The sequence below is a fragment of the Rhinopithecus bieti genome, unplaced genomic scaffold, assembly GCF_001698545.2.
Source record: "Rhinopithecus bieti isolate Rb0 unplaced genomic scaffold, ASM169854v2 scaffold_12642, whole genome shotgun sequence".
In the NCBI taxonomy this organism is placed as follows: Eukaryota; Metazoa; Chordata; class Mammalia; order Primates; family Cercopithecidae; genus Rhinopithecus; species Rhinopithecus bieti.
Genome location: NW_016807465.1, coordinates 282544 through 307030, shown reverse-complemented (window position 1 = coordinate 307030; position 24487 = coordinate 282544). Strand labels below are relative to the sequence as shown.

The 24487-nt window shown below is 35.8% G+C and overlaps 1 protein-coding gene across 1 annotated transcript in view; it reads left to right on the top strand.

Annotated features, from left to right (window-relative positions):
• Positions 1 to 24487, top strand: part of ATR (ATR checkpoint kinase) — a 132180-nt gene that overhangs the window by 27821 nt on the left and 79872 nt on the right. The window contains 8 exon segments of the mRNA XM_017882270.1: positions 758 to 928; positions 2851 to 3045; positions 4614 to 4799; positions 10362 to 10454; positions 12097 to 12227; positions 14762 to 14905; positions 17816 to 17909; positions 18805 to 18929. Coding sequence (XP_017737759.1) covers positions 758 to 928; positions 2851 to 3045; positions 4614 to 4799; positions 10362 to 10454; positions 12097 to 12227; positions 14762 to 14905; positions 17816 to 17909; positions 18805 to 18929 — 1139 coding nt within the window.

The window sequence follows — 24487 nt, the reverse complement described above, 5'->3', positions numbered from 1 at the left end:
TGAATTCTCAGCACTTTGGGAGGCCAAGGCGGGCAAATCACCTGAGGTCAGGAGTTTGAGACCAGCCTGGCTAACATGGTGAAACCCCATCTCTACTAAAAATACAAAAATTAACCAGGCATGGGGACGAGCACCTGTAATCCCAGGTACTCAGGAGGCTGAGGCAGAAGAATCGCCTGAACCCAGGAGGTGGCAGTTACAGTGAGCCGAGATCGCACCACTTCACTGCAGCCTGGGTGACAGAGCGAGACTCTGTCTAAAAACAAACAAAAAAAATTATTGTTAAAAAGGATGTATTTAGTTTATTTAATAGAACTGAAATCTTGCCATTTTATATTTTAGGATATTGGTCTGAAGATATAGGTTATAAATGGGGAGGAAGAAAATCATCTTATAATGATGTATAGCCTTTTTAGTGATAGTAAACTCTTTTACGCCTTGATACTATGTTGTATGACACTTTGTTTTAAATATATTCAATTAATGGCTGAAAAGTTAGGTTATGCTAAAATACTGAATTTATTTGTGGTATAATCCTTAGCATGATACTCAAGTTTTTTAACTAAGCCTGATTATGTCGTCTGTAAAAGGCAGGTTGTGACATACTCTGCCTCATTAAGGTTGTTATAAAAATTGAATGAACCAATTCAGATAATGTAGAATACTATTTGATACTGCCCTTTATGGTAGCTTAAAAAGTATTAGTTAAAATTTCTTCTTTGTGTGAAAACTGACAATAAAATGGTTTTTGCTCTAGTTTTTGGTAGAATCCCTTCACTCTAGTCAGATGACAGCACTTCCGAGTACTCCATACCAGAATGCTGACATGCGAAAACAAGATGTGGCTCACCAAAGAGAAATGGCTTTAAATACCTTGTCTGAAATTGCCAACGTTTTCGACTTTCCTGATCTTAATCGTTTTCTTACTGTAAGTTGCAACATACAGTTCACTTGAGGTTTGCAATTCAGTATTTTGTTCATGCCTTTCTAGATTTTGACTTTGATATGAGATTATTGCTTACGCTGTAAAACTTAAGTTTAAGTGGATTTGAGTCATTGTTCTTTATGGTTAACTGTCCTGAAAAGTTAATACTAATTGAATAATGCTAATCAATTCAGTTAGCTATTTGAGCCCTTATGTCTTTGGTGCTATGATTTTTTCCATTGGCAATTCAAAGTCTAATATGATCATTTCTACTCCTAAGGCATTGGAATAATAAAGTATAAAATTATAGTGGTATAAATGATCTACTATGACATATTTTATAGTATAGAATGTTTAGGAAGCCTTTGAAAAGTCATTGGGTTCAGAAAAAAAATGTTCTACCACTTGTGTTTAAAAAAAAAAAAAAAGAAGAGAAAAGAAATTGGTGCTGAGGTTTAAAAATGATAAAATAGATTATCTTTTAACCTTTTCACAAAGGCAAAGTTTTACTCTTAATTAATAAATTATAATAGCAATTCATGCAGAATATTTCCCTACAGCATTACTATAATTTAGCAAACATAAATTGCTTATAAATTGGTCAAATACTGGAAGGAAATACGTTAGTATGTGGGAAGGACTACAAAGACATTCGTACATTTTCATTCACTCATTCTACTCTGGAAATCAAAAAGCAAAGATATTTATTATAACATTATCCAAGTAGCAAAAGAAAACAAAAGCAAAACTCTGAGTAGAAACTAAATGTCTTAATTTTAGGTAGGTAGATATTATGTAACCATTAACATCATAAATTATTATAACATTGAGGAAACTACCTTATAATATTACAACAATCTTATAATGTTAATATTAAGTTGAAAGGTAAAATAGAAGTACCGGCCGGGCGCGGTGGCTCAAGCCTGTAATCCCAGCACTTTGGGAGGCCGAGACGGGCGGATCATGAGGTCAGGAGATCGAGACCATCCTGGCTAATACGGTGAAACCCCTCTCTACTAAAAAATACAAAAAAAAAACTAGCCGGGCGACGAGGCGGGCGCCTGTAGTCCCAGCTACTCGGGAGGCTGAGGCAGGAGAATGGCGTGAACCCGGGAGGCGGAGCTTGCAGTGAGCTGAGAGCCGGCCACTGCACTCCAGCCTGGGCGGCAGAGCAAGACTCCGTCTCAAAAAAAAAAAAAAAAAAAATAGAAGTACCATATAAGTGTCTCTGAGGGCAGAACCTGGGTCTTGTTCACTATCACATCTCCAGTGCTTAGGATAGTAACTGACGTGTGCTTAGGATAGTAACTGACATGTAATAAGTACATGTAGAATGAATAAATGCAAGTCCATTCCTCTTATCTTTGGATTTTCTATATATATTATTAAAAACATCTTAAAGGAATAGACAAAAATGAATTGTTGCAGTATTGGGATGGTGTGTGTGTTAAAAGATTTTTTTATATATGTTACAACATCAACTCTTAAATTTAAAAAATGTCTTTAAAAATTGCATTTATGGTTACTCTTGCTTATTCTTTAAATACAAGTTCAAGTAATACATTAGACTTGTAATTTCTACCTCAGAGCATAAGTATATTTTAACACATACTCCTGAAAAATTATCTTTTTTACTTTTCCATTTGCTTATTTATTGTCTGTTTCTCTACCTTTTTACAATGTAAGATCTGTGCCATTAGGTACCTTGCCTATTTCGTTTACTGCTATGTGTAGTGCCTGAATCATAGTAAATTGCCCAGTAAATATCATTTGAGTGAATAAATGGTAAATCCAAATTCAAATACAAGTCCTACATGGACTCCAAATATGTGTGGCATTTAAAAATATTTTTGTAAATAGCTTATGTGAATATTTTTTTCAGCCAGACAAATGTACTTTTTGGTAATTGTTGCATTCTTTTTCAGAGGACATTACAAGTTCTACTACCCGATCTTGCTGCCAAAGCAAGCCCTGCAGCTTCTGCTCTCATTCGAACTTTAGGAAAACAATTAAATGTCAATCGTAGAGAGATTTTAATAAACAACTTCAAATATATTTTTTCTCATTTGGTCTGTTCTTGTTCCAAAGATGAATTAGAACGTGCCCTTCATTATCTGAAGGTAATTGAATGTTTCTATATATTTTACTTTTTTATACAAATTAGCATTATAGGAAAGATGTAACATTCTTCTAGGAAGGAGGGTGAGTAAATTATAGCCTATCCTAGAAGAATGTAAGTTTAAGTGTTGTTAAATAATCTTTGTCCTGAGACTATATTAAATAGAATTCTCCTTTTGTTTTCTTTGATCATTTCACCATAATGGGATATTATAGACATCCTTTTATAGGAGAGGTTCTCAGCCTATTTCATTATAGTACTTTTCAGTTGATTGGAGTTATAAGTTGACTGATGATGCACACTTAATTATATACATAGGAAGAGGCAGTCACCTTCAAATGCAGTATAATGTCTGTGTTTAGTTTAGTTACTTGGTGTTCTGATTACAATTTGGTCCAGTTTTTTGGTAGGTTTTACATTTAAAAATGATAACCTGTGCTGCTTTTTTTGGTGTCATATTAACAAAATATCTCTCAGGCATAGGAAACTACATGGGAACAGGAAAACTATGAGAAATATGCATATAACGTTACTGTTTTCTCTGATGTTAATTTACTTCATTTGTTTCATAATATATGCCAACAGCACATCTCTTTCCACATGAGAGTTAGTGAATATCAAATATATTTATTCATCTTGAGAAAGTATAATACAACTGTATATTGCAGAGATAGAATGATAATAAGTATTTATGGAGTATTTACTACACGTCAGAAATTGAGCTAAACAACTGATATGGATCATTTCATGTAATCCTCACAGTTACCCAATGAGATAAAGGTCTATTCATATTTTATTCATTTATTTTGTGATGGAGTTTTGCTCTGTAGCCCAGGCTAGAGTACAGTGGCGCGATCTCAGCTCACTGCAACCTCCACCTCCTGGGTTCAAGCGATTCTCCTGCCTCAGCCTCATGAGTAGCTGGGATTACAGTTGTCTGCCACCAGGCCTAGCTAATTTTTGTATTTTTAGTAGAGGTGGGGTTTTACCATGTTGGCCAGGCTGATCTCCAACTCCTGGCCACAGGTGATCCACCTGCCTTGGCCTCCCAAAGTGCTAGAATTACAGGTGTGAACCAACGCACCCAGCCAAAGGTATTATTTTTTTGGTTTTGTTTCATGGATAAGGAACTAAGGCAGAGAGAGGTTAGATTAGGAAACTTATCCAAGTCAGCATATCTGATAAATGACAGCTAGAATTTAAACTAAAACAATCTGAACAGAAAGACTGCTATAAGCCACTATACTACATTTCCCCCCAGGGTTATATGTCCCCAGTAATGAATTGATGATACTATAAGACCTTAGAGAAAACTAGGACTTGCTTTTTAATATTTTATTTCTATATAAAGTTGGATCACTTCACTTCATTACATATAATCCATGGGAGACCTATCAGGATAGAATAAGATTAGAATCTTTTCCAATGCCTTTTCTTAATACCATTAGTAAATCCTGTCATCTGGTCTAGAGCTCCTGATGTACTAATAGCATGTTAAAATCAGTATACTTATTTCCAGGATGTTAGTATGAAGAAAAAACCTTTTTTTAAAACATGTCTTTGGGTTAGAATGAAACAGAAATTGAACTGGGGAGCCTGTTGAGACAAGATTTCCAGGGATTGCATAATGAATTATTGCTGCGTATTGGAGAACACTATCAACAGGTTTTCAATGGTTTGTCAATACTTGCCTCATTTGCATCCAGTGATGATCCGTATCAGGGCCCAAGAGATATCATATCACCTGAACTGATGGTAAGGAATATGTTCTATGAGGTTTTTTTGTTTGTTTTTCTTCCTTTTGCAGCTTAATTATGAAATTGAAGAAACCATATTTTTGGTCATTTTCTGGCTGCTAGCAATTTGTTTAAATTTTAAGTTGGTATTTTTATTTTGAAAAGGTTGAAATTGCATGGTCACATGCACAAGATCATGAACACAAGATCATGTTTATTTTCTTACAGCATTATCACAACTTTGTTTACATATTTACATGTTTAGGCTATTCACAACATATATTAGCGTTGAAAAATGTGGACTTTTAAGTGTTTTGAGTAGATTTTATTTTTTCACGGAATAAAAATGTTGAAGTTTATTTTTCTTTACTACTTTTAAATTACGTGTATGTTAGAATATGTTCGTAGCTCTCCTCTCACCCTGCCCCTCCAACTACTCTTTCCTTAGCTCAACAAATGAAACTTTTCAATTCTAACTGTAGTTTAATCCATTGTTGGATAGAAGGGAAGTTAGGAAATATGTTCTCTATTTTAAATCTTTCTCTACCATAAATTTGTATTTGAAATCACTTTACTGTTTATCTTAAAAAATATATAAATCCTCAGAATTGAATTATTATTTTTTCTTTCAACTGCCCTCATTCCTATAAGAGACTTAAAGGACTATTGGCAAAATATTTTAACCCATTTATGCCAGAGGTTGCAAATTTTTTGTGTGTGAAAAATCAGACCTTGAGCAGTAGGATATAAATAACTTCCACAAGCTTACCGTTCCAATAATGGAATGCTAGGCATCAGTTCATTAAGAGAGATTTTTATCTCTGGTTTCTTATTTCCCATTCTAGTCTGGCTCTTTTCTCACTATTCTATGAAATTCCTTTTTTCAGGATCACCAACAGTCTTCTTGGCTATTAAATCTCATAGTCCCTTCTCTGTCCTATCTTATTCAACCTTTCAGTATCATTCAATACAATTGGCCATCCTTTCCTACGTGGCATCTGTGATACCACATTGTCTTGATTTTTCTTTTTTGCTTCACTGTTCACTCATGTTTAGGCTTCTTTACTGGCTTTTTCCCTGTAAATTATCTACTTTATCCTCTAAATGTTAGAATAACTCAGGACTATGTAACTGGCTGTTTTTCCTCAGTCATCATTATCTCCTTTAATGATCTTCTTTGATCTTTTTCTTTAATATGAGTTATATTTTGAGAATTTTTAGTTGGAATTTCAGTCCAGACTACCCCTGAGCTTGGTTTATATAGGTTAGGTTCTGGGAGGATACAGATGGCATACACACAAACGTTTACACAGAAATAGTTTAACAAAGGGGCTACTTTTAGTGACATGGCAAAGTTAAGGGAACCAGCAAGGAATGTTAAGGAACCCAGGTACTACAAACAGCAGAAAACTTAATCCCTCCGCTTAGTTCTGGGAAAGGGGAAGAAATAGTGTTACTAGACCTGACTGAGAGCCAGAACCATGAGGGGAGTCCTCTCATTGTAGAGGAATGTAGCCACTGCCAGAATTACCTCAAACCACAGAGCAGGAAATATGAATACCATACTCTGTTCTATTTGAAAACTACCCTCTGTTCTAGTGGTATTTCCTGCTGACTGAATTCAGTGGAAAGCCAGAGGGCAAGGGATCCTAAGTAATGCAGTCTGGTCAGTGTCCCAGGTACGGAGAAGGGCAGAAGGCGGCAAAGAATAGACCTGAGGATGAGAGAGGATGGCAAACAGATATTCACCTTTTCGTCATCTCTACTGTCATGTCTTATAGGCATCTCAAACAGTTCCAAATATAATATGTTCATCAGAAATCTTTATTTTCCCTTTCTAACCTGTTTTTCTCCCAGTCTTTCCCATCTCAGTAATGGTACCATCTACCCAGTTGCATGAGTCAAAACCTGAGAAGCATTTGTGAGCCCTCCATTTCCTTTATCCTTTTATAATCAAACAATGGGCAAATCCTATCAAGTCTCTCCAAAATATATCTTTTTCATTTCTGTCGCCACCACCCTTACACAAATAACCATCATCTTTCTTGGGACAACTGTGAACGCCTCCTAATGATTCTGTCCTTTCATTCTTCCCTCTCGACAATTAATTATTTACACAGCCTTTGGAGTGCTCTTTTTACAAACTCATATCATTCCCCTAATTAAATTCCTTCTATGATTTTCATTGCCTTTAACATAAAATAAAATCTGTAAGGCCATACATGATCTGCCTACCTTTCTACTCTCACATGGTACAACCCATTTCTTCCTTTCTTCCTGTATTTCAACATAATTTCCTTTGTGTTTCTTAAACGTGCCAAAGTTTTTCCTGCTTTGAGACCTAGGCCCTGGATGGTCTGTCTACTTGGAATAATATCCTGGATCTTTCTCATTCTTTAGATTTCAAGAGTTTCCCAAATACCCTGTCTCAACTCCCTTACCACATTTCTTGTCTATCACAGGATCGTGTTTATTTTCTTATAGCATTATCACAACTTTGTTTACATACTTATTTAGTGTCTTCCATTCATACTAGTCTACCATGTAAGCTAATGAGAGAGAATGACTTTGCTTATCTTGTACACCTGTACCCAGCACAGGATTCTAGGCCATATGTAATAAGTATTTGGTGATAGATAATATATTGGTAGATAGATAAAGTCAAATAATTGTTTGTCTGAGTGCAAGAACTTTAATATTGGAATGTTGACATAGATTGTGTGATCCTTATCTGCTTTTTATTTAAGCAATATAGGCTGGAACCATACAATTAGTGAATTGTGGCTTACCATGCCAAAGTTGACTCTCAATCTAAATCAGAAGTTTGCAGAACAAAATGCAATTTTAGGCATTAAACACCAGATGATTTCCGGTGCTAGGAAAGATAAAGATTTATCCTGAAATCTAATCTGGAGAGACTTGTAGGATACCTCACTGCTCTCTATTATATGGTAGCACACACCCTCCTACCCTTTTCTTGGTAATGCATGGAACCTGAAGATACCTAAATCAGATGCCTCAACGTCAAGCAGTGCAACTTTCTTATAGAGTTCAACATGCTTTAGTTGCTACTCATTCCCAGCTCTTTTTTTTTTTTTTTTTCTCTTTTCTTCTGTCTGTACATAAAGACATGAAACAGAAGAATATTCTTTACAGAGCGGTCACATTCTCAGTTTGTAATAATATGAACAAATTGATTTAATACTTAGCCATATACTAAGTCCTTAGTGAATGATATCTTTTTTTTTTTTTGGAAGCAGGGTTTTTCTTTGCCACCCAGGCTGGACTGCACTGGCACAATCTCAGCTCACTGCAGCTTCTGCCTCTGGTACTTAAGCGACCTTCCCACCTCAGCCTCCTGAGTAGCTGGGACCACAGGTGTGTGCCACCATGCCTGGCTAATTTTTTTGTAGAAACAGGGTTTTGCCATGTTACCCAGGCTGATCTCAAACTCCTGAGCTCATGTAATCCACTTGCCTCAGCCTCCCAAATTGCTGGGATTATAGGGGTGAGCCACTGCACCTGGTCAATAAATGGTATCTTATTTAGCCTTTACAGCAGCTCTATGCAGTAGGTGGTTTTATGGTTCACATTTTACAGACTTGGAAGAATTAAGTAACTTATAGAAGATCACACATTAGGAAGTGTCAAAATTAAGATTCAAACCTAGATTTGGCTGACTTAAAGCCCATGCCCTCTCCTCCAGGACTGTCTCTTTTTTTTTTTTTTTTTTTTTTGAGACGGGAGTCTCGCCTCTGCTCGGCCCAGGCTGGAGTGCAGTGGCCGGATCTCAGCTCACTGCCAAGCTTCGCCTCCCGGGTTCATGCCCATTCTCCGCTCAGCCCTCGCCGACGTAGCTGGGACTACAGGCGCCCGCCACCTTCGCCCGCTAGTTTTCTTTGTATTTTTAGTAGAGACGGGGGGTGGTTTCACCGGTTAGCCAGGATGGTCTCGATCTCCTGACCTCGTGATCCGCCCGGTCTCGCCTTCCCAAAGTGCCTGGGATTACCAGGCTGAGCCACTTGGGCGGAGTTTTTTTTTTTTTTTTTTTTTTTTTTTTTTTTTTTTTTTTTTTTTTTTTTTTTTTTTTTTTTTTTTTTTTTTTTTTTTTTTTTTTTTTTTTTTTTTTTTTTTTTTTTTTTTTTTTTTTTTTTTTTTTTTTTTTTTTTTTTTTTTTTTTTTGTTTTTTTTTTTTTTTTTTTTTTTTTTTTTTTTTTTTTTTTTTTTTTTTTTTTTTTTTTTTTTTTTTTTTTTTTTTTTTCTTTTTTTTTTTTTTTTTTTTCTTTTTTTTTTTTTTTTTTTTTTTTTTTTTTTTTTTTTTTGCCTCCCAAAGTGCTGGGATTACAGGCTTGAGCCACCGCGCCCGGCCAGGACTGTCTCTTAAGAAAGTATTAACTCAGTTGAGCACAGTGGCTTATACCTGTAATCCCAGCACTCTGGGAGGCCAAAGCAGGAAGATTGCTTGAGCCCAGGAGTTTGAGACCAGCCTGGGCAACATGGCGAAACCCCGTCTCTACAAAAAATACAAAAAATTAGCTGGGCATGGTGGTGCATACCTGTAGTCACAGGGACTCAGGAGGCTGAGCTGGGAGGATTGCTTGAGCCTAGGAGGTTGAGGCTGCAGTGAGTTGTGATTGTGCCACTGCGCTTCAGCCTGGGTGACCGAGACCCTGTCGAGAGAGAGGGAGATCGAGAGAGGAAGAAAAGAAGAGAAGAGAAAAGAAAAAAAGAGAAAGGAGGAAAGAAAGAAATAGGAAGGAAGGAAGGAACTCTTAAGAAAAAAAGAAAAAGGAGGAAAGAAAGAAAAAGAAAGAAGGAGGGAGGGAGGAAGGAAAGAACCCTGTTTAAGAAAAAGAGGAAGAAAGAAGAAAGAGGGAGGAAGGAAGCAAATGAAGGAGGAATGGAAGAGAAGGAGGGAGGGAGGAAGGAAAGGAGGGAGAAAGGAAGGGACGGACGGAGGGAGGGAGGGAGGGAAGGAAGAAGGAAGGAAGGTAGGAAGGAAGGAACGAACTAAGGAAGGAGCTCTGTTTACTTCAGGAAACCTAAAGTGTCATGGATGATGATATCTAGCCTGCAACTTCTGATGCCCATGGTCTTGTGCCTCTTTTCCCCATTACCTCTGGGGATATTATCCCCTATGTCAGATCATTTTTCTGGTGGGATACCCTTTCCTTAATCGTACTTTTCTACCTTAGCTCTAAATGTCATAGACTAAGGACAGTCTCTTTCCTTTCTCTATTCTTTTCTTTCTTCTTTTCCTCTCCACTCCACATCCTGAAATGAATCAGATCCTGAGGAACCCACCCCAGCTCACTCCATGATTAAAAAACTTACCATTTTCTCCTTGTACTGTACATTTAATCGTATTTTTTCATGGTGACTATAAATCATTTCATTAGTTTCTTTAAATACTATGTGTGAAGATATATGTTTTTGGAGAAACTTAATTCACCAAGTCTTTATTTCCAATATGCTAGTCTAGTTAGGTAAAATATAAATGACATTAATTAAATAATTAAAATGTCAACTTAAGAAATTCAATCTGTATAAAGCTTACATATTATCTGTTTTTATTTCTTAGGCTGATTATTTACAACCCAAATTGTTGGGCATTTTGGCTTTTTTTAACATGCAGTTACTGAGCTCTAGTGTTGGCATTGAAGATAAGAAAATGGTAAGTGGTGATAGTTGAGTTCCAAAGTGCTAAGATAAAATTCATATAGAATATAGATAAATTCTGCATCTAGCTACAAACATTCAAAGATGAGAAATAACCAAACATGACATTCTCTATTGCTGAAGAACTTATATAAGCTTTTGGGAGTCTAAAATTGGAATTATATTCGTTTCATTTCTTTAGTTTAGGAGGGATAGAACACTAACCTAAAGTGACTAAAAGGAATTTGTGGCTGTGTTACTAAAAGCGTAAGGATAATGTAGCTTTGGGCATAACTTGATTTTGGACTCAAAAAAGTTCTCAGAGTCAGTCTTTTGGCTCAGATTCACCTGGGTTGGCTCTGTACTTAAGAGCCAGATAATGACCTCAATGGCTTCAAGCTCACGTCATCACAACATCTAGTCCAGCATTTGAAGAAAGAGACTAGCAATCACTGAAAGCTCAAACAAAAGTTGCATCATTGAGTCTCCTTGGTTTAGATTGGTCTGTTGTGGGTCATGGCCCATGGTGTTTTTGAACCCCAGAAATCTTAGGTTATTATAATGTAAAGCAACTTTATGTTTAAATACTTGTGCCACAATGAAGTTTCATTATGACTGCTGCAATAGTTGGCCTCCAGTGGAAATTTTTGTCCTATAGATTGGAGTAAAATTTTAGATATTGATAAAATTTCCCTTTCTGTTGCTTTCCACCTCTGCAGTTAACAATAAAAACAAACAAACAAAAAACACCTATGAATGGAAGCTTTTATTTCAGTGTATACTACTCCCCCCCCCCTTTTTTAAAATAATCTTAAGGAGTCAAGAAAGACATATGATACCATATTTAACTCTGCAAATTTTAGCAACCAATGCCTGTTCTTTTGGTGTCAACTAGTAAATGTAATCCCCCAACCAACTACTATTTCATCTACATGGCTTCTTTCTTATTGTTTCTCCAATTGCTATCCTAAGTGAGAGAATCACCTTGAATCTAAGAAAACTAGAGTTTGTCTTGTAAACCATAAAGAGCTTGCATGTTTTGGCATATAAAGTCAACCAGAGAGTTTCTTTACCCCTTCATTATAAACTGGAGCTGCTGATAACAGGTCTGGTTCTGTGTTTTTCATGTGTTTCATTTTCTGAGTATATCATTAATTATTTATTTTACTAAATTCAGGACATCTTGAATTTAATATCATTAGGACAAAAATTTCCTTAACTGTTGATCACTGTGAAGTATTCCATTTACTTCAAAAATTTTTATATGGTCTCAAATTCAAATGATTTTAATTCAGCTTGTTTTATGTATGCATATGGCAGTTTGGGATAGATATGAAAGAAATTAAACAATATGCATTATACCTTTAATACATTAGAAATTTTACCGTTCTAGATGAATATTGGGCCAAAATAACAAATCACCTTCAAGGGAAAAAACAAAACAAAAAAGAACTCAACTTGTATTTTTCACATTTATAATTCCCACATAAGACATAAGCAATTGGACGAAACAAACTGGCCAACATTGATTCGATCTTTTGTGTTATCTGAGAATAGATGACCCCTGATATTGGGTGGGAAGCACTTGTCCTTAGGGCTCATCTGGTTCTGGCAGCATGTTTGTAAGCTTTACTCTGAAGCGCTACTTAACTCTATAGGCCTTGAACAGTTTGATGTCTTTGATGAAGTTAATGGGACCCAAACATGTCAGTTCTGTGAGGGTGAAGATGATGACCACACTGAGAACTGGCCTTCGATTCAAGGATGATTTTCCTGAATTGTGTTGCAGGTAAATGACTGCCTGAGTTTATTATTATTATTATTATTATTTTGCATTTTCCAGTAGCACTAACTTTAATTCTTATCTCTTTGAAGGAAATTGGGTTCAAGTAATAAATAATTAAGGGAGAAAGACTATTTGTATTGAAAACAGAACGTATTTACTTCTTTTAAAACATTTTACCATGAAAGTCTTTTAACATACTGGGAAATAGAAGAGTTATCAGTGAACCTTCATACCTATTTCCCAACCTTGGCAGTTATCAACATTGCTGGTTTTTTCTAATCCATTTCTACCTTTTTGATCGTTAGTTGGGGTATATTACAGAAGATCCCAGAATCATATCATTGTACTTGTAAATACTTTAGATGTATCTAATGGATGAGGGCATCTAAAAAATAACCTTTATGAATTATTATACTTAGCAGGATTAATAGAAATATCTAATCTAAAACTCAGTCCTTATTCACATTTCCTCCAGTTGTCTCAAAGGTATTTTCCCCAAAGATATTGTATATATCATGTTGTAGATGCCATTTTCCAGAGATGTTTGTATGTATCATTGTTTCTTGAGTTAGACATAAATGAAGTTAACATACATGTATTTGGTTGCCTGGCTCCTTAAGTGCTTCTTGTAAACAACCTCATCCCTTAAATTCCCTACCCACACATTTTACTTATTTTAGGCTGTTAAGATTTTAGGATGTGGGATTGGAGAATAGCTAATTTAACTTTTCCCTCTATCTTTTCTTTCATCCCTGTTTTTTCTATAAATGGGTACCTAGATATAGATGCTGGATTAGATTTAGGTTCAATTTATTATTATAACATGCCTCATAGGTGAGGCTTTGTGCTTCTCTTGTGGCACAGTATGAGCCACATAATAATATCTAGTTGTCCACTTTTAGTAATGGTAAGATTAGACAGTAGGTTTTATCAACCTGAATCCCTTTATTATAAAATTCCTCATTAATCTTTCATCTGATGATTTTAGCATTAATGATCATTGCCTAAGTCCATTATTTCATTACAGTTGATAAAATAGTGATTTTCTAATTTTATTATTCCTTCTGTATTTACTAGGTGGGATTATTCTTAAAATTCCTCATAAAATTTGCCTAGCCGGGCATGATTGTACATATCTGTAGTCCCAGCTGCTTAGGAAGGTGAGGCAGAAGGATCACTTGAGTTTAAGTCTAGCTTGGGCAACATAGCAGGACCTTGTCTTTAAAAACAAAACAACCATAGTTCATGTAGGAAAAGCAGTTCATAATTACTTGAATATTTCCTTTTAGTTAATCAATTTAGGAATATAGGTTTGTGCTGTAGCAACCTCCAGTGAAGTTTTTCTTCTTTTATAATATCATTTTGATTACATAGATTTTTACAAGTTTGATTAATTTTATCCATTAAAATCACTAGCCTTTTTTATTGCTGAAATTGTCCCATCTTAAGCAAGTAGAAATCCTTTCAAGTTGGCATCTATGAGTTTTGATATAACCTGCATTAATCTCTTATAGATTTTCTGCTTTCGGGCATGACAAGATGACTCGGGCTCATCTTGAACATTTCCTGCCCCTGACTCAAAATTAGCGATTTCTTCAAGGAACCCTGGCTCTGGTTGCTTTGAGCCCAGATTAATTCCCAGTATAGGCACTCATTGGGCCTACTGTCATTGCTTCTAAGTCTTAAGTGAATATAGCTACTAGAAAATTTTTATAAAGAGAAAAAGATTTTGAGTTTATATGTATATATATATGTATATTTCCAATACAATAAAGATCACATAGTTTTGACTTAACTCTTTGGTTTTACATTATATTTCTTTCCAGTTATTCTGTCTTTGTTCCTAATGACTTATATTATACATTTACGTAATTTTTCTTTCTGTATACATATATATATCTTTAAAGTGACAATTTCAATATTACTACCAACAGTAAGACTGCTGAGTGCAGTTTAAGCTTCTTGGAGGCTCTTTTTGTCAATAAAACATATCCTGTTAGAGATATATAGTCAGAATATGTTTTAAAATCATGTGAAGTAATTATTTTCTGTGTGCATGTGCTACCAACTTAATATTTAGTTAGGTTCACTTGTTGCAGTTTGTTTAAAATTTTTAAGAGTTGCTTTTCCCGTATATTTTATTTAATTTAAAAATTATATAAAACATTTGCATAGTCCCAAATTCAAATCTGTGTAACAAATTATAGTCAGAAATCTAGATTCCAGTTTTGACCTCTACAGATACCTATTTTATTAATTTTGTGTATCTACTCTTTGTAAAAGAATAAGCAAATGCACACACACACTTTTTTTTTTTTTATTAATTCTGCCCCAAACACTGTTTTTCCCCTTGCTTTTTTGACTTCATATAATTTGGGCATCACTTTATTTGAATATATAGCACTGATCTTTGCTTTAAAGCTGCCTTTTAATCTATTGTTTGTATATATCATGTGTCTTCAACTAATAACTAATTGATAGAGCTTTACAAATAATAAAACTAATTGGATTTCATTTCTGTTTGTTTTTTCACATAGAGCTTGGGACTGCTTTGTTCGTTGCCTGGATCATGCTTGTCTGGGCTCCCTTCTCAGTCATGTAATAGTAGCTTTGTTACCTCTTATACACATCCAGCCTAAAGAAACTGCAGCTATCTTTCACTACCTCATAATTGAAAACAGGTATTGTGACTGAAATTAAAGTAAAATAATAACTTTTTAAACTGTATTTTTATGTCTCAAGGTATTAAAATTACTGATGGTAATGTGGAACTTTCACTTTTTTGAATTTCAGGGTTCATCAGTAACAAAAGTAATTGGCATGTAATTACATATTGACATGATGCTATTTCAGTTGTGGCATTGCTTCTATTATAATTATTTCTAAAACTCACTAATTAATAGGTCAGCAGTTAAAAATTATTTTTCATTAATTCTGTAAATGTGAAACCTAATTTACCCTTGTTTTCACAGTCAAAAGGCAGACAGTTGAATAGCATGAGAAAGGTTAGGAGAAATACCTACTTTCTGCAGCTTACCTTACTTGAAACCTTTATTACTTCATTGCATTAAGCTTTGAACTAGCCTCTGTTCCTTTAAGCTTTTATCACTTTTCTTGATATTGTTACTAGAACTGTGTTTTAAAAATATCTCTTTATTGGTGTCATTCCAGTATACAAAGGCATTCTGAGATTCTCCATTTCCTAATTGACAAATTCCAAATTGCTTAGCCTGATATTGAAGTCTTTCTAAAAATCTGGCCACAGACTATTTCTTACTATCTTCCCCCATAATTTTTCAAAACAGGCATTAGGCTATAGCCAATGTGGACTACTATTGACAGAACATACATCATTCTTTCCCATTTGTATTTTTGATTCAGGCTGCTTTTTAGACTGGGATGTCTTTCTATATATTTAATTTTTTTTCTGTGATTTTACTTAACGTTATATATAATCATTCCTTTGCTTGTGAAAAGTTGGGGTTGAAGTACTCCTTATTTACCTACTCACCCATAGGCTATTGCTGGTCCCTTTAGTCAGTTGCAGTAACTAATTAGGGAGAAGTCATAGAAGAAGGAAAAGTTAATGTGTGTTTTTATTTAATTAAGATACTTTTGTTTTTGATATTTTGTGCATGATAAAACAACAAAATCACTAATTTAGATTTTGGGACTACTTTTCAAGTACCTTTAAAATTTGTTTTGTACATAGTCGTATCTTTGCTGTTTATTACAGAAGTATCATTTCTCTACCTTTTTCATAATCATAAGAAAAATCCCGACCAGGCATGGTGGCTCATGCCAACAATACCAACACTTTGGGAGGACAAGGCAGGAGGATTGCTTGAGGCCAGGAGCCTGGGAAACATAGTGAGAACCCCACGTCTACAAAAAATACAGAAACATTTAAAAAAAAAAAAAAAAAAAGACCCTTTGGGAGGCTGGGGCAGGCGGATCATGAGGTCAGGAGATCAAGACCATCCTGGCTAACATGGTGAAACCCTGTCTCTACTAAAAATACAAGAAGTTAGCCACGTGTAGTGGTGGGTGCCTGTAGTCCCAGCTACTTTGGAGGCTGAGGTAGGAGAATGGTGTGAATCCGGGAGGTGGAGCTTGCAGTGACCGAGATTGCGCTACTGCACTCCAGCCTGGGCGATGGAGCCAGACTCTGTCAAAAAAAAAAAAAAAAAAAAAGCATGTAATCCTAGCTACTGCAGGCTGAGGCAGGAAGATTTCTTGAGCCCAGAAGTTTGAGGCTGCCCTGAGTTATGATCATGACACTGCAAGATAGAAGACCTTAAGGTTGCTGAATGAAGGCACTACTTTGGCTTTGTTTATTATTCCATCCCCAGTGACTAGCAGAGTGCTTAGCATGTAATAGCACATAGTAGTTATTTAATATATATTTATTGCATGAGTTAACAAAGACTAGAATTTAGAAACACTTATATTTGGACCCAGAAAGATTAGAGCATTTATTATATTAGAAGGAAATTAAAAATTATAGCCCTGATAAGGATTACTTATATATATATTTTTATAATTCTTCATGATAATTTGTGTATTGGGGTAGTCTTTGGCTGTCTATTGCTACATTCCAAATCACTCCCAAACCTAGTGTCTTAAAACAATGAGCATTTTTATTTGCTCATAATTTTGCAATCTGGACTGTGCTAAGCTGGTCAGTTCTACTGGTCTTACAAGTGGTCCCTGGTGTGGCCACATTCAGCTGGCAGGTGGACTGGGCTGGGCCTCTCTCTCATTCTGTGTAGTCTCAGAGTCTCTCTCTCTGTACCGTGGTCTGTCCATGTTGGTGGCCACACTTCTTACATAGTGACTCAGGGCTCTCCAGAACACACAAATGGAAACTTGCGGGCATTTTTTTTTTTTTATACTTTAAGTTCTAGGGTACATGTGCACAACATGCAGGTTTGTTACATATGTATACATGTGCCATGTTGGTGTGCTGCACCCATTAACTCGTCGTTTACATTAGGTATGTCTCCTAATGCTATCCCTCCCCCTACCCCCCACCCCACAACAGGCCCCGGTGTGTGATGTTCCTCACCCTGTGTCCACGTGTTCTCATTGTTCAGTTCCCACCTATGAGTGAGAACACCTGTGCGGTGTTTGGTTTTCTGTCCTTGCGATAGTTTGCTCAGGAAGATGGTTTCCAGCTTCATCCATGTCCCTACAAAGGACATGAACTCATCCTTTTTTATGGTGAAACTTGCAGGCATTTTTAATACCTAGGTCCCAAACTGACACAGCATATCTTCTGCCACCATCTATTTGCTAAAGCAAGTTGCACACTCAGCCCAGCTTGAAGAGGAAGGGACTGTATATATGGGTTTGTATGCTGAGAAGCATGGTTGATTTTAGCACTATTATAGAGTGATTTTCATAGTTTTGGTCATTTTCCACTAATAATTTAGCTGAGCGTCTTAGACATAGTTAGAAAATACTTTGCAGCTCAGTAATCAACTAGCACTTTTAATTATGAATTAAATTGGCCTTAGTTTGAACTTTTGCTTTACATTTTTTTAGTATTCATATTCTTGGCAAATAATTCTTTTTATTCCGACTATTAGGGATGCTGTGCAAGATTTTCTTCATGAAATATATTTTTTACCTGATCATTCAGAATTAAAAAAGATAAAAGCCATTCTCCAGGAATACAGAAAGGTATTTAATTTTTAATTTGTGGTTTAGGAGATCATTAATACAGAATTGTTCCCAAATTCCAATACATTGAATAAAGATCCTTTAGGATCGTATCTAGGGATAATATAGTCCTATTCTAATGGCTAATTCCTGGTGAGTAGATAATGCTACCATGAATCCATGACTTTTGGAAGGAAGTTTTAGCATTTAGATTAAAGATGTAACAGCATTAGATAGAACAGAGAGCAAAAAATACAGTTCTTATGCCTTTACTGCTCAGACCAAAGTGTCCTTATTGTCCCAAAAAGAAGAGCTACCACAGCGCATGCCCTAAGAGAAGAAAGGAAAGCTGTGGGACGATTCTAGTTTTGTTGTGGTACAAACCATGACATAGAAATGTCAGATGTGAATGATTCCTGAGATTTAGAAGGGGAGTAATGTAAAATTCCAGCATTTTAAATCTTAGTGAGCTCTCTAAAATTATGAAGATGTTAGTGGTGATTTCATAGCACTTCTGGGTAGAAAGTGGAATATCTGACCTTGGGTATCACCTTGGGTAGTGAAAGGAAGTGAATTACTTATATAATCCATAGACCTGGTTCAAAGCTATTATGTAACCCTCTGTAAATTAAGAGAAACTTATACTTCCTGTCAAGAAGTACTTATTTTAGATAAGTAAATTCTTACTTAGTTGGGATAAAATTTTCTCCACGTCTAAAATTTTACAATGAAATCCCTTTCCCTTAGAATTACTAAAAATGACTTATGCTATACAAAGGAAGGAATGGAAACTTTATTACTTTAAAAAATTGGTTTGGTATAGTTTAATGGTAACTATATAGGGAATTTAGGCCTTTGGAAATGGTTGTTAAAATAGTCGATTAATAAGGTCTGTCTCTCTGTGCTTTGTGTGTAGGAGACCTCTGAGAGCACGGATCTTCAAACAACTCTTCAGCTCTCTATGAAGGCCATTCAACATGAAAATGTCGATGTTCGTATTCATGCTCTTACAAGCTTAAAGGAAACCTTGTATAAAATCAGGTATACTAAGATGATATAATTAAAATGTATAACAAAGAAAGATTGGAGGCTTAAAGAAAAGATGACAATGACATTTTGTTTGTGATTTAGTGAAAGAAGAAATTTTTATTTTACCTGAATTATCAGATCTGACTGAGAATTAGGAATCCATGAGATGCCCTTTGAGGTTGAATCTCAGGGTTTTGCAGTTTTTTGTTGTTTTTGAAGGATCATAATTTGATGGTTATATTTTAGGTTACTGCATCTTCCTAAGTAAAGGTGTATATAATTATATAATACAGCAGCAGTTTATGTAAGTCTTCTCACATATTTCCTATGGATATATGTCATATGAAATGTCAGCAGTTTTACTATTGTACATTTTGACTGAATTAATGTTAGTTTTAATGAAGCTAAATCTTTAAGTTTACTTTTTCAAGGGGCAAGTAAACTTTATCATTTTCTTTGGCAACATAATGTAGATTATCCCTAAACTTGATGATAGTGAGAACTGGTGTTTAAAATACCAGATCACTGTATATGAATAAATTGGAAAAAATTTAACTGAATTACTCATTTTTGCATATCTAGAACCCATGTGGTAAGATGTGAGAACCTAAGACCCTCATGAATTTTGCAATTACCATTCTATAATGGAAGGGTTGTATTTCCTTCCATTAATAGAAGTAAACACTTACTTAGGACAAAAGATATACGTGATGGTAATGAGCACGTGTTTCTGGGGCAGTGAGTTTGTATAACCAGTGTGGGTAGCAGCCAGTGTGGAGATGATCCCAACAGAGGGGAGGAGCCTTGAATCTCCTCTAGGTTAAGTATTATGCCTTCCTGACTATAGATGTTCATTATCAATGTTACAGCCTCTATTCCTGCTCTAAACTACAATGAAACTACCCTTTGCTTGCTCCTAGCCCCATACCTTTACCTGGTTTTCAGGTAACTCAAAGGATGTTTAGCCTTTTAATTTAATACAGAGATTTATGAATCACAAAGGTTTTCTCCTCTTTGCATAGAAGTTTTCTAGTTTAGGTTATTTCCAAGCAGATGGCACAGTCATGGTCTAATGTAAGGAAACTTCACCTCGATCGTCACTTCCTAGATACAAATAACTAAATCTGAGAATTCAAGGAGATTTCTTACAGTCTTAAGGAAAGCTGCAGCTGCCCTACTTCGCCTCCTGGATCACAAGAGATAAATCATATCTGGCAACTCCCTTATAGGATTCCTTCAATGTAAAGCCTGGATGCTAATAGATTATCTAGACAGAGTAAGAAGAGAAGTGTACTTGCAGGAGTCTTGAGTAGTCTGATTAAGATATAATAGCCATATATTATTATGGGATTTTTTAAAAGTCAGGATTTAATGTAGTTTAACATCTATACCTGGATAAATTTGTGGCAGGCTGGTAAGAAAAAACTAAAGGCAAAGAAGATTGGAGGATCCATGGGGAGGTAAAAAAAGAATAAAGATCCAGAAGCACAGGTCTTCCTAACCATACTCCAGTGATACTGGCCCAAAACACCTGGGAATAAAGAGAGAAGGAAATGGGTTCTTTCCCAACTGTGGCAAGAAGATTAAATTTGAAGTTGAAGACAATTGAATTAAGATTTCGAATAGTACTGTCCAAAGGACCTTTCTGTGAGGATGAAAATATTCTATATCTGTACTCTTCAGCAGTAGCCACTAGCCACATGCGGCTCTCTCAAGCACTTGAAATATATGCTCAAACATTATGTTCTGAGGAACAGAATTTTTAATTCTGTTTAATTTGGCTAATTTAAATTTATTTATTTATTTATATTTAGAGGCACGGTCTCTCCAGTACAGGGGTGTGATGATAGCTCCCTGCAGCCTCAAACTCCTGGGTTCAAGCAATTCTTCCACTTCAGCCTCCTGAGTACCTAAGATTACAGGTGTGTGCCACCATGCTCACCTAATTTTTTTTTTAAGAGATGGGGTCTTGCTATGTTGCCCAGGCTGGTCTTGAACTCCTGACCTCACACAATCCTCTTGCCAGGGCCTCCCAAAGTACTGGTATTACAGGTGTGAGCCACTCTACCTGGCCTAATCTAAATTTAAATAGCCACATGTGGATAGTAGCTATTGTATTGGACAGTGCAACTCTACAAGTTGGTTGAACCTATAGAAATACCACCAGAGCATGAAACTGGCATAAGATAAGAGGATTAGAGGCCAGAGTCTTTGTAGTCAGTACTCTTAGAGTCCATGAGACAACAGATGCAAAAGATCCTGTTTTAGAATTTAAAATTGTAGCCACGGGGAGAGGAAAAGATACTTTAAGAGTGGATTGAGGCCGGGCGCGGTGGCTTAAGCCTGTAATCCCAGCACTTTGGGAGGCTGAGACGGGCGGATCACGAGGTCAGGAGATCGAGACCATCCTGGCTAATACGGTAAAAACCCGTCTCTACTAAAAAATACAAAAAACTAGCCGGGCGACGAGGCGGGCGCCTGTAGTCCCAGCTACTCGGGAGGCTGAGACAGGAGAATGGCGTGAACCCGGGAGGCGGAGCTTGCAGTGAGCTGAGAGCCGGCCACTGCACTCCAGCCTGGGCGGCAGAGCAAGACTCCGTCTCAAAAAAAAAAAAAAAAAAAAAGAGTGGATTGAAAGGAGGTTTTTATTTAAAAATACACTTAAAGTTGTGGTAGGAGTGGCTAAACAAATGATTGGATATATGTAGCCACAAAGCAAACTGCAAGAGGTGGTGGTGTGCAAGTTAGTAAGATGATGGCTGATGTAGCATTAGATACTTAACCATTTTTATGGAATGACCCTTCAAAAGCCCTGTACTGATGGGTAGTCCCAGACAGTCATTGACATTGAAGAGATGAAATCTACTTATTTTTAAGCAGGAGTATATATTTTTGAAGGAATAGAAGATTTCTAAGCTCAGCGGATGGCAGAAAATGATTTCTATATAGAAAAGTCAGGCTAAAGATCAAATTAAGAAACCATATAATTCATTTCTGAAGACTTATACTAGTCAAGTTTAAGGAATCCATTTGATAAAATCCCAAAAAGATAACTTTGTAAGAAGCTAAAATAAACTTATGGCAATGCAGAATTCTAATAAAATGACTTTTACTAACGACTACACATAAGAGAGGAGCCCATTGAAAATAAAGCTGCTAGAGACTTTCAGGTTGTCTAGGATAATGGTAGATGCCTAAATCTGAATTTCTGTATAGCCCCTGAAACATCATAAAGAGTGTCAAGGACAGCAATTGAAACCTGGAGGAAACATGAAGGAAAATTGAACACATAATTTACACCCTCAAGAGAACTGTGAGACAGAATATTATGAACTTCAAATTACTTGTAACTAGCAGAGATATCTGTGGAGCTCATATCTTAACCTTGTGTGGTGCTGAGAGCAGGTACATTCTGATAAGACTGTATAAAAGAAGAAGAAAATGAAGAATAGGAACTAAGAATTGATGGAGCAAAAAGAAAATCACCAACAGGAAGAGATAGTCATACTCTTAAGTGCAACATTACTGAAAATAAGTCCAGGATGTGGTATATCAGACTGCTGGCTACCGGGAAGATACTTGAAAGTATGCCCAAGGTTTGTAGTCTCTGAAAATCAGTTTCTGGGGAGTAGTAAAAGAAGAGGAGGGGAAAGGGCAGTGTTCAGAGACTTAGTCATAAACAGAAAGAAGAAAGTAAGAGGGAGAATTTTAAGGGTCCTGCAGTAGTAAAAGAAATGTACAAAATCAGAGATGAACCAAATCCTCCCCCTGCTACCAGAAAAAGAAGAAAAAAAAGCTATTCATGAAGAAAACTGCACTTCACTATGCTGACATGGATATTCATGAAAGAGAAATCCTGAAGCCACTGCAGAATGCTTACTGTTACTGCATATAGCTGTTATGGAGGGGTTTCCAGTTTAGAAATTGCACAATATGTGTAGAAAAAATATATATATATGCAAGGTTCCTGTAAGACAAAAATAGAAAATGAAAATAAAGTCTGTGAGTTGATGACAGTTCCTCCTCAAAACCAACCACAACATGGAGGAAAATTGAACTTAGCACTGACTTGAATTGAATATTTTAAGCAATCATTTTCAGATATAAAAAAAGTTGAATGAAAAAATTAAAAAACAAGAGAAATAAAAACCAAGATGAAACAAGGGTGATTGAACTTAGGAAAGAAATTGAAATGAAGATTAAATTACAAGAACTGCAGGGTAGAATGTATTTGACTAAACATTTAGCAAGGGGCATTGAATAAAGGTATAAAAAACAACAAAATTAGAAAAGGTTTAAAAGGAATAAAAAAGATAAAGGAGTAAAAGAAAAGTAGTTGAAATGGAAGATTGGCAAAAATTTCACATGCAAATAATTAGTGTCTCTGGAGAATAAAACCAAAACAAGAGAACAGAATTAATATTTAAAATTATAATCCAAGAAAGCTTTCTGGAAAAAAAAAGACCTTATCTATATATTGAAAAGACTTGTGTCCTGGAGAAAACTGACCTAGAATAATTAACTCTGAGATGTATCCTAGACTTTAATAATAAAAAATCTTCAAAGCTTCCTGGCAAAAAAAAATTTTTCAAAAAATTACTTGCAAGGACAAAAAAAGTAGGTTGGTATCAGAATTCTCAGTAGGAATGTACAGAGTGGGCCTAGAAAATAGCAACATTTTTAAAAAATGTCAAAAAATGTCATAAAGTATGAGTCAAGAAAGAGTCAAGCTGTCCTTAGAGTATCATGGATAAGAACATGGTTTTAAACCTACAAGAATTGAAGTAATATGGTTTTCACAAGTGATCCTTTCCTAAGAGATGTATTAGAGGATGAGCTTCATTAAGTCAAGAGATAACTGGGGAGACTTTGGCAAAAAGTCTGATGGTTACTGTTTATGTATTTAACAAAATATATAAGACTAAAACAACTGGGGCAAGGGTGGGATAATTATGTGTAAATGTTATATTCTAGTAAAGTAGAAATAATGAAATTTTTTAAATGAGAGAAGGGGGAGAGTAAGGAGTAAGTAAGGTAAGCTCAGTAATTGTTGCATAGGCAATAACTGGGAGTCAAAATATACCATTCTATACTGGCAAACTAGTTACAGAAAGTCAAATAAGGAAAAAAGGGACTGTAGACATAATAAAAGGTATTGATATATTGGATAGGCTGGGAGCAGTAGCTCACGCCTGTAATCCCAGCACGTTGGGAGGCCGAGGCAGGCAGATCACGAGGTCAGGAGTTCGAGACCAGCCTGACCAACATGGTGAAACCCTGTCTCTACTAAAAATACAAAAATTAGCCAGGCATGGTGGCACACCTGTAATCCCAGCTGCTCAGGAGGCTGAGGCAGGAGAATCACTTGAACCCAGGAGGCAGAGGTTGCAGTGAGCCAAGATTGCACCACTGCAATCCAGCCTGGGTGACAGAGCGAGACTCTTTCAAAAAATATATATATATATGTATATATATATATGATAATTCCAGAACAAAAATATAAACTTTCCTCCTTACCCAAAAAAATGAAACATGATTTTTTTTTTTTTTTTTTTTTTTTTTTTTTTTTT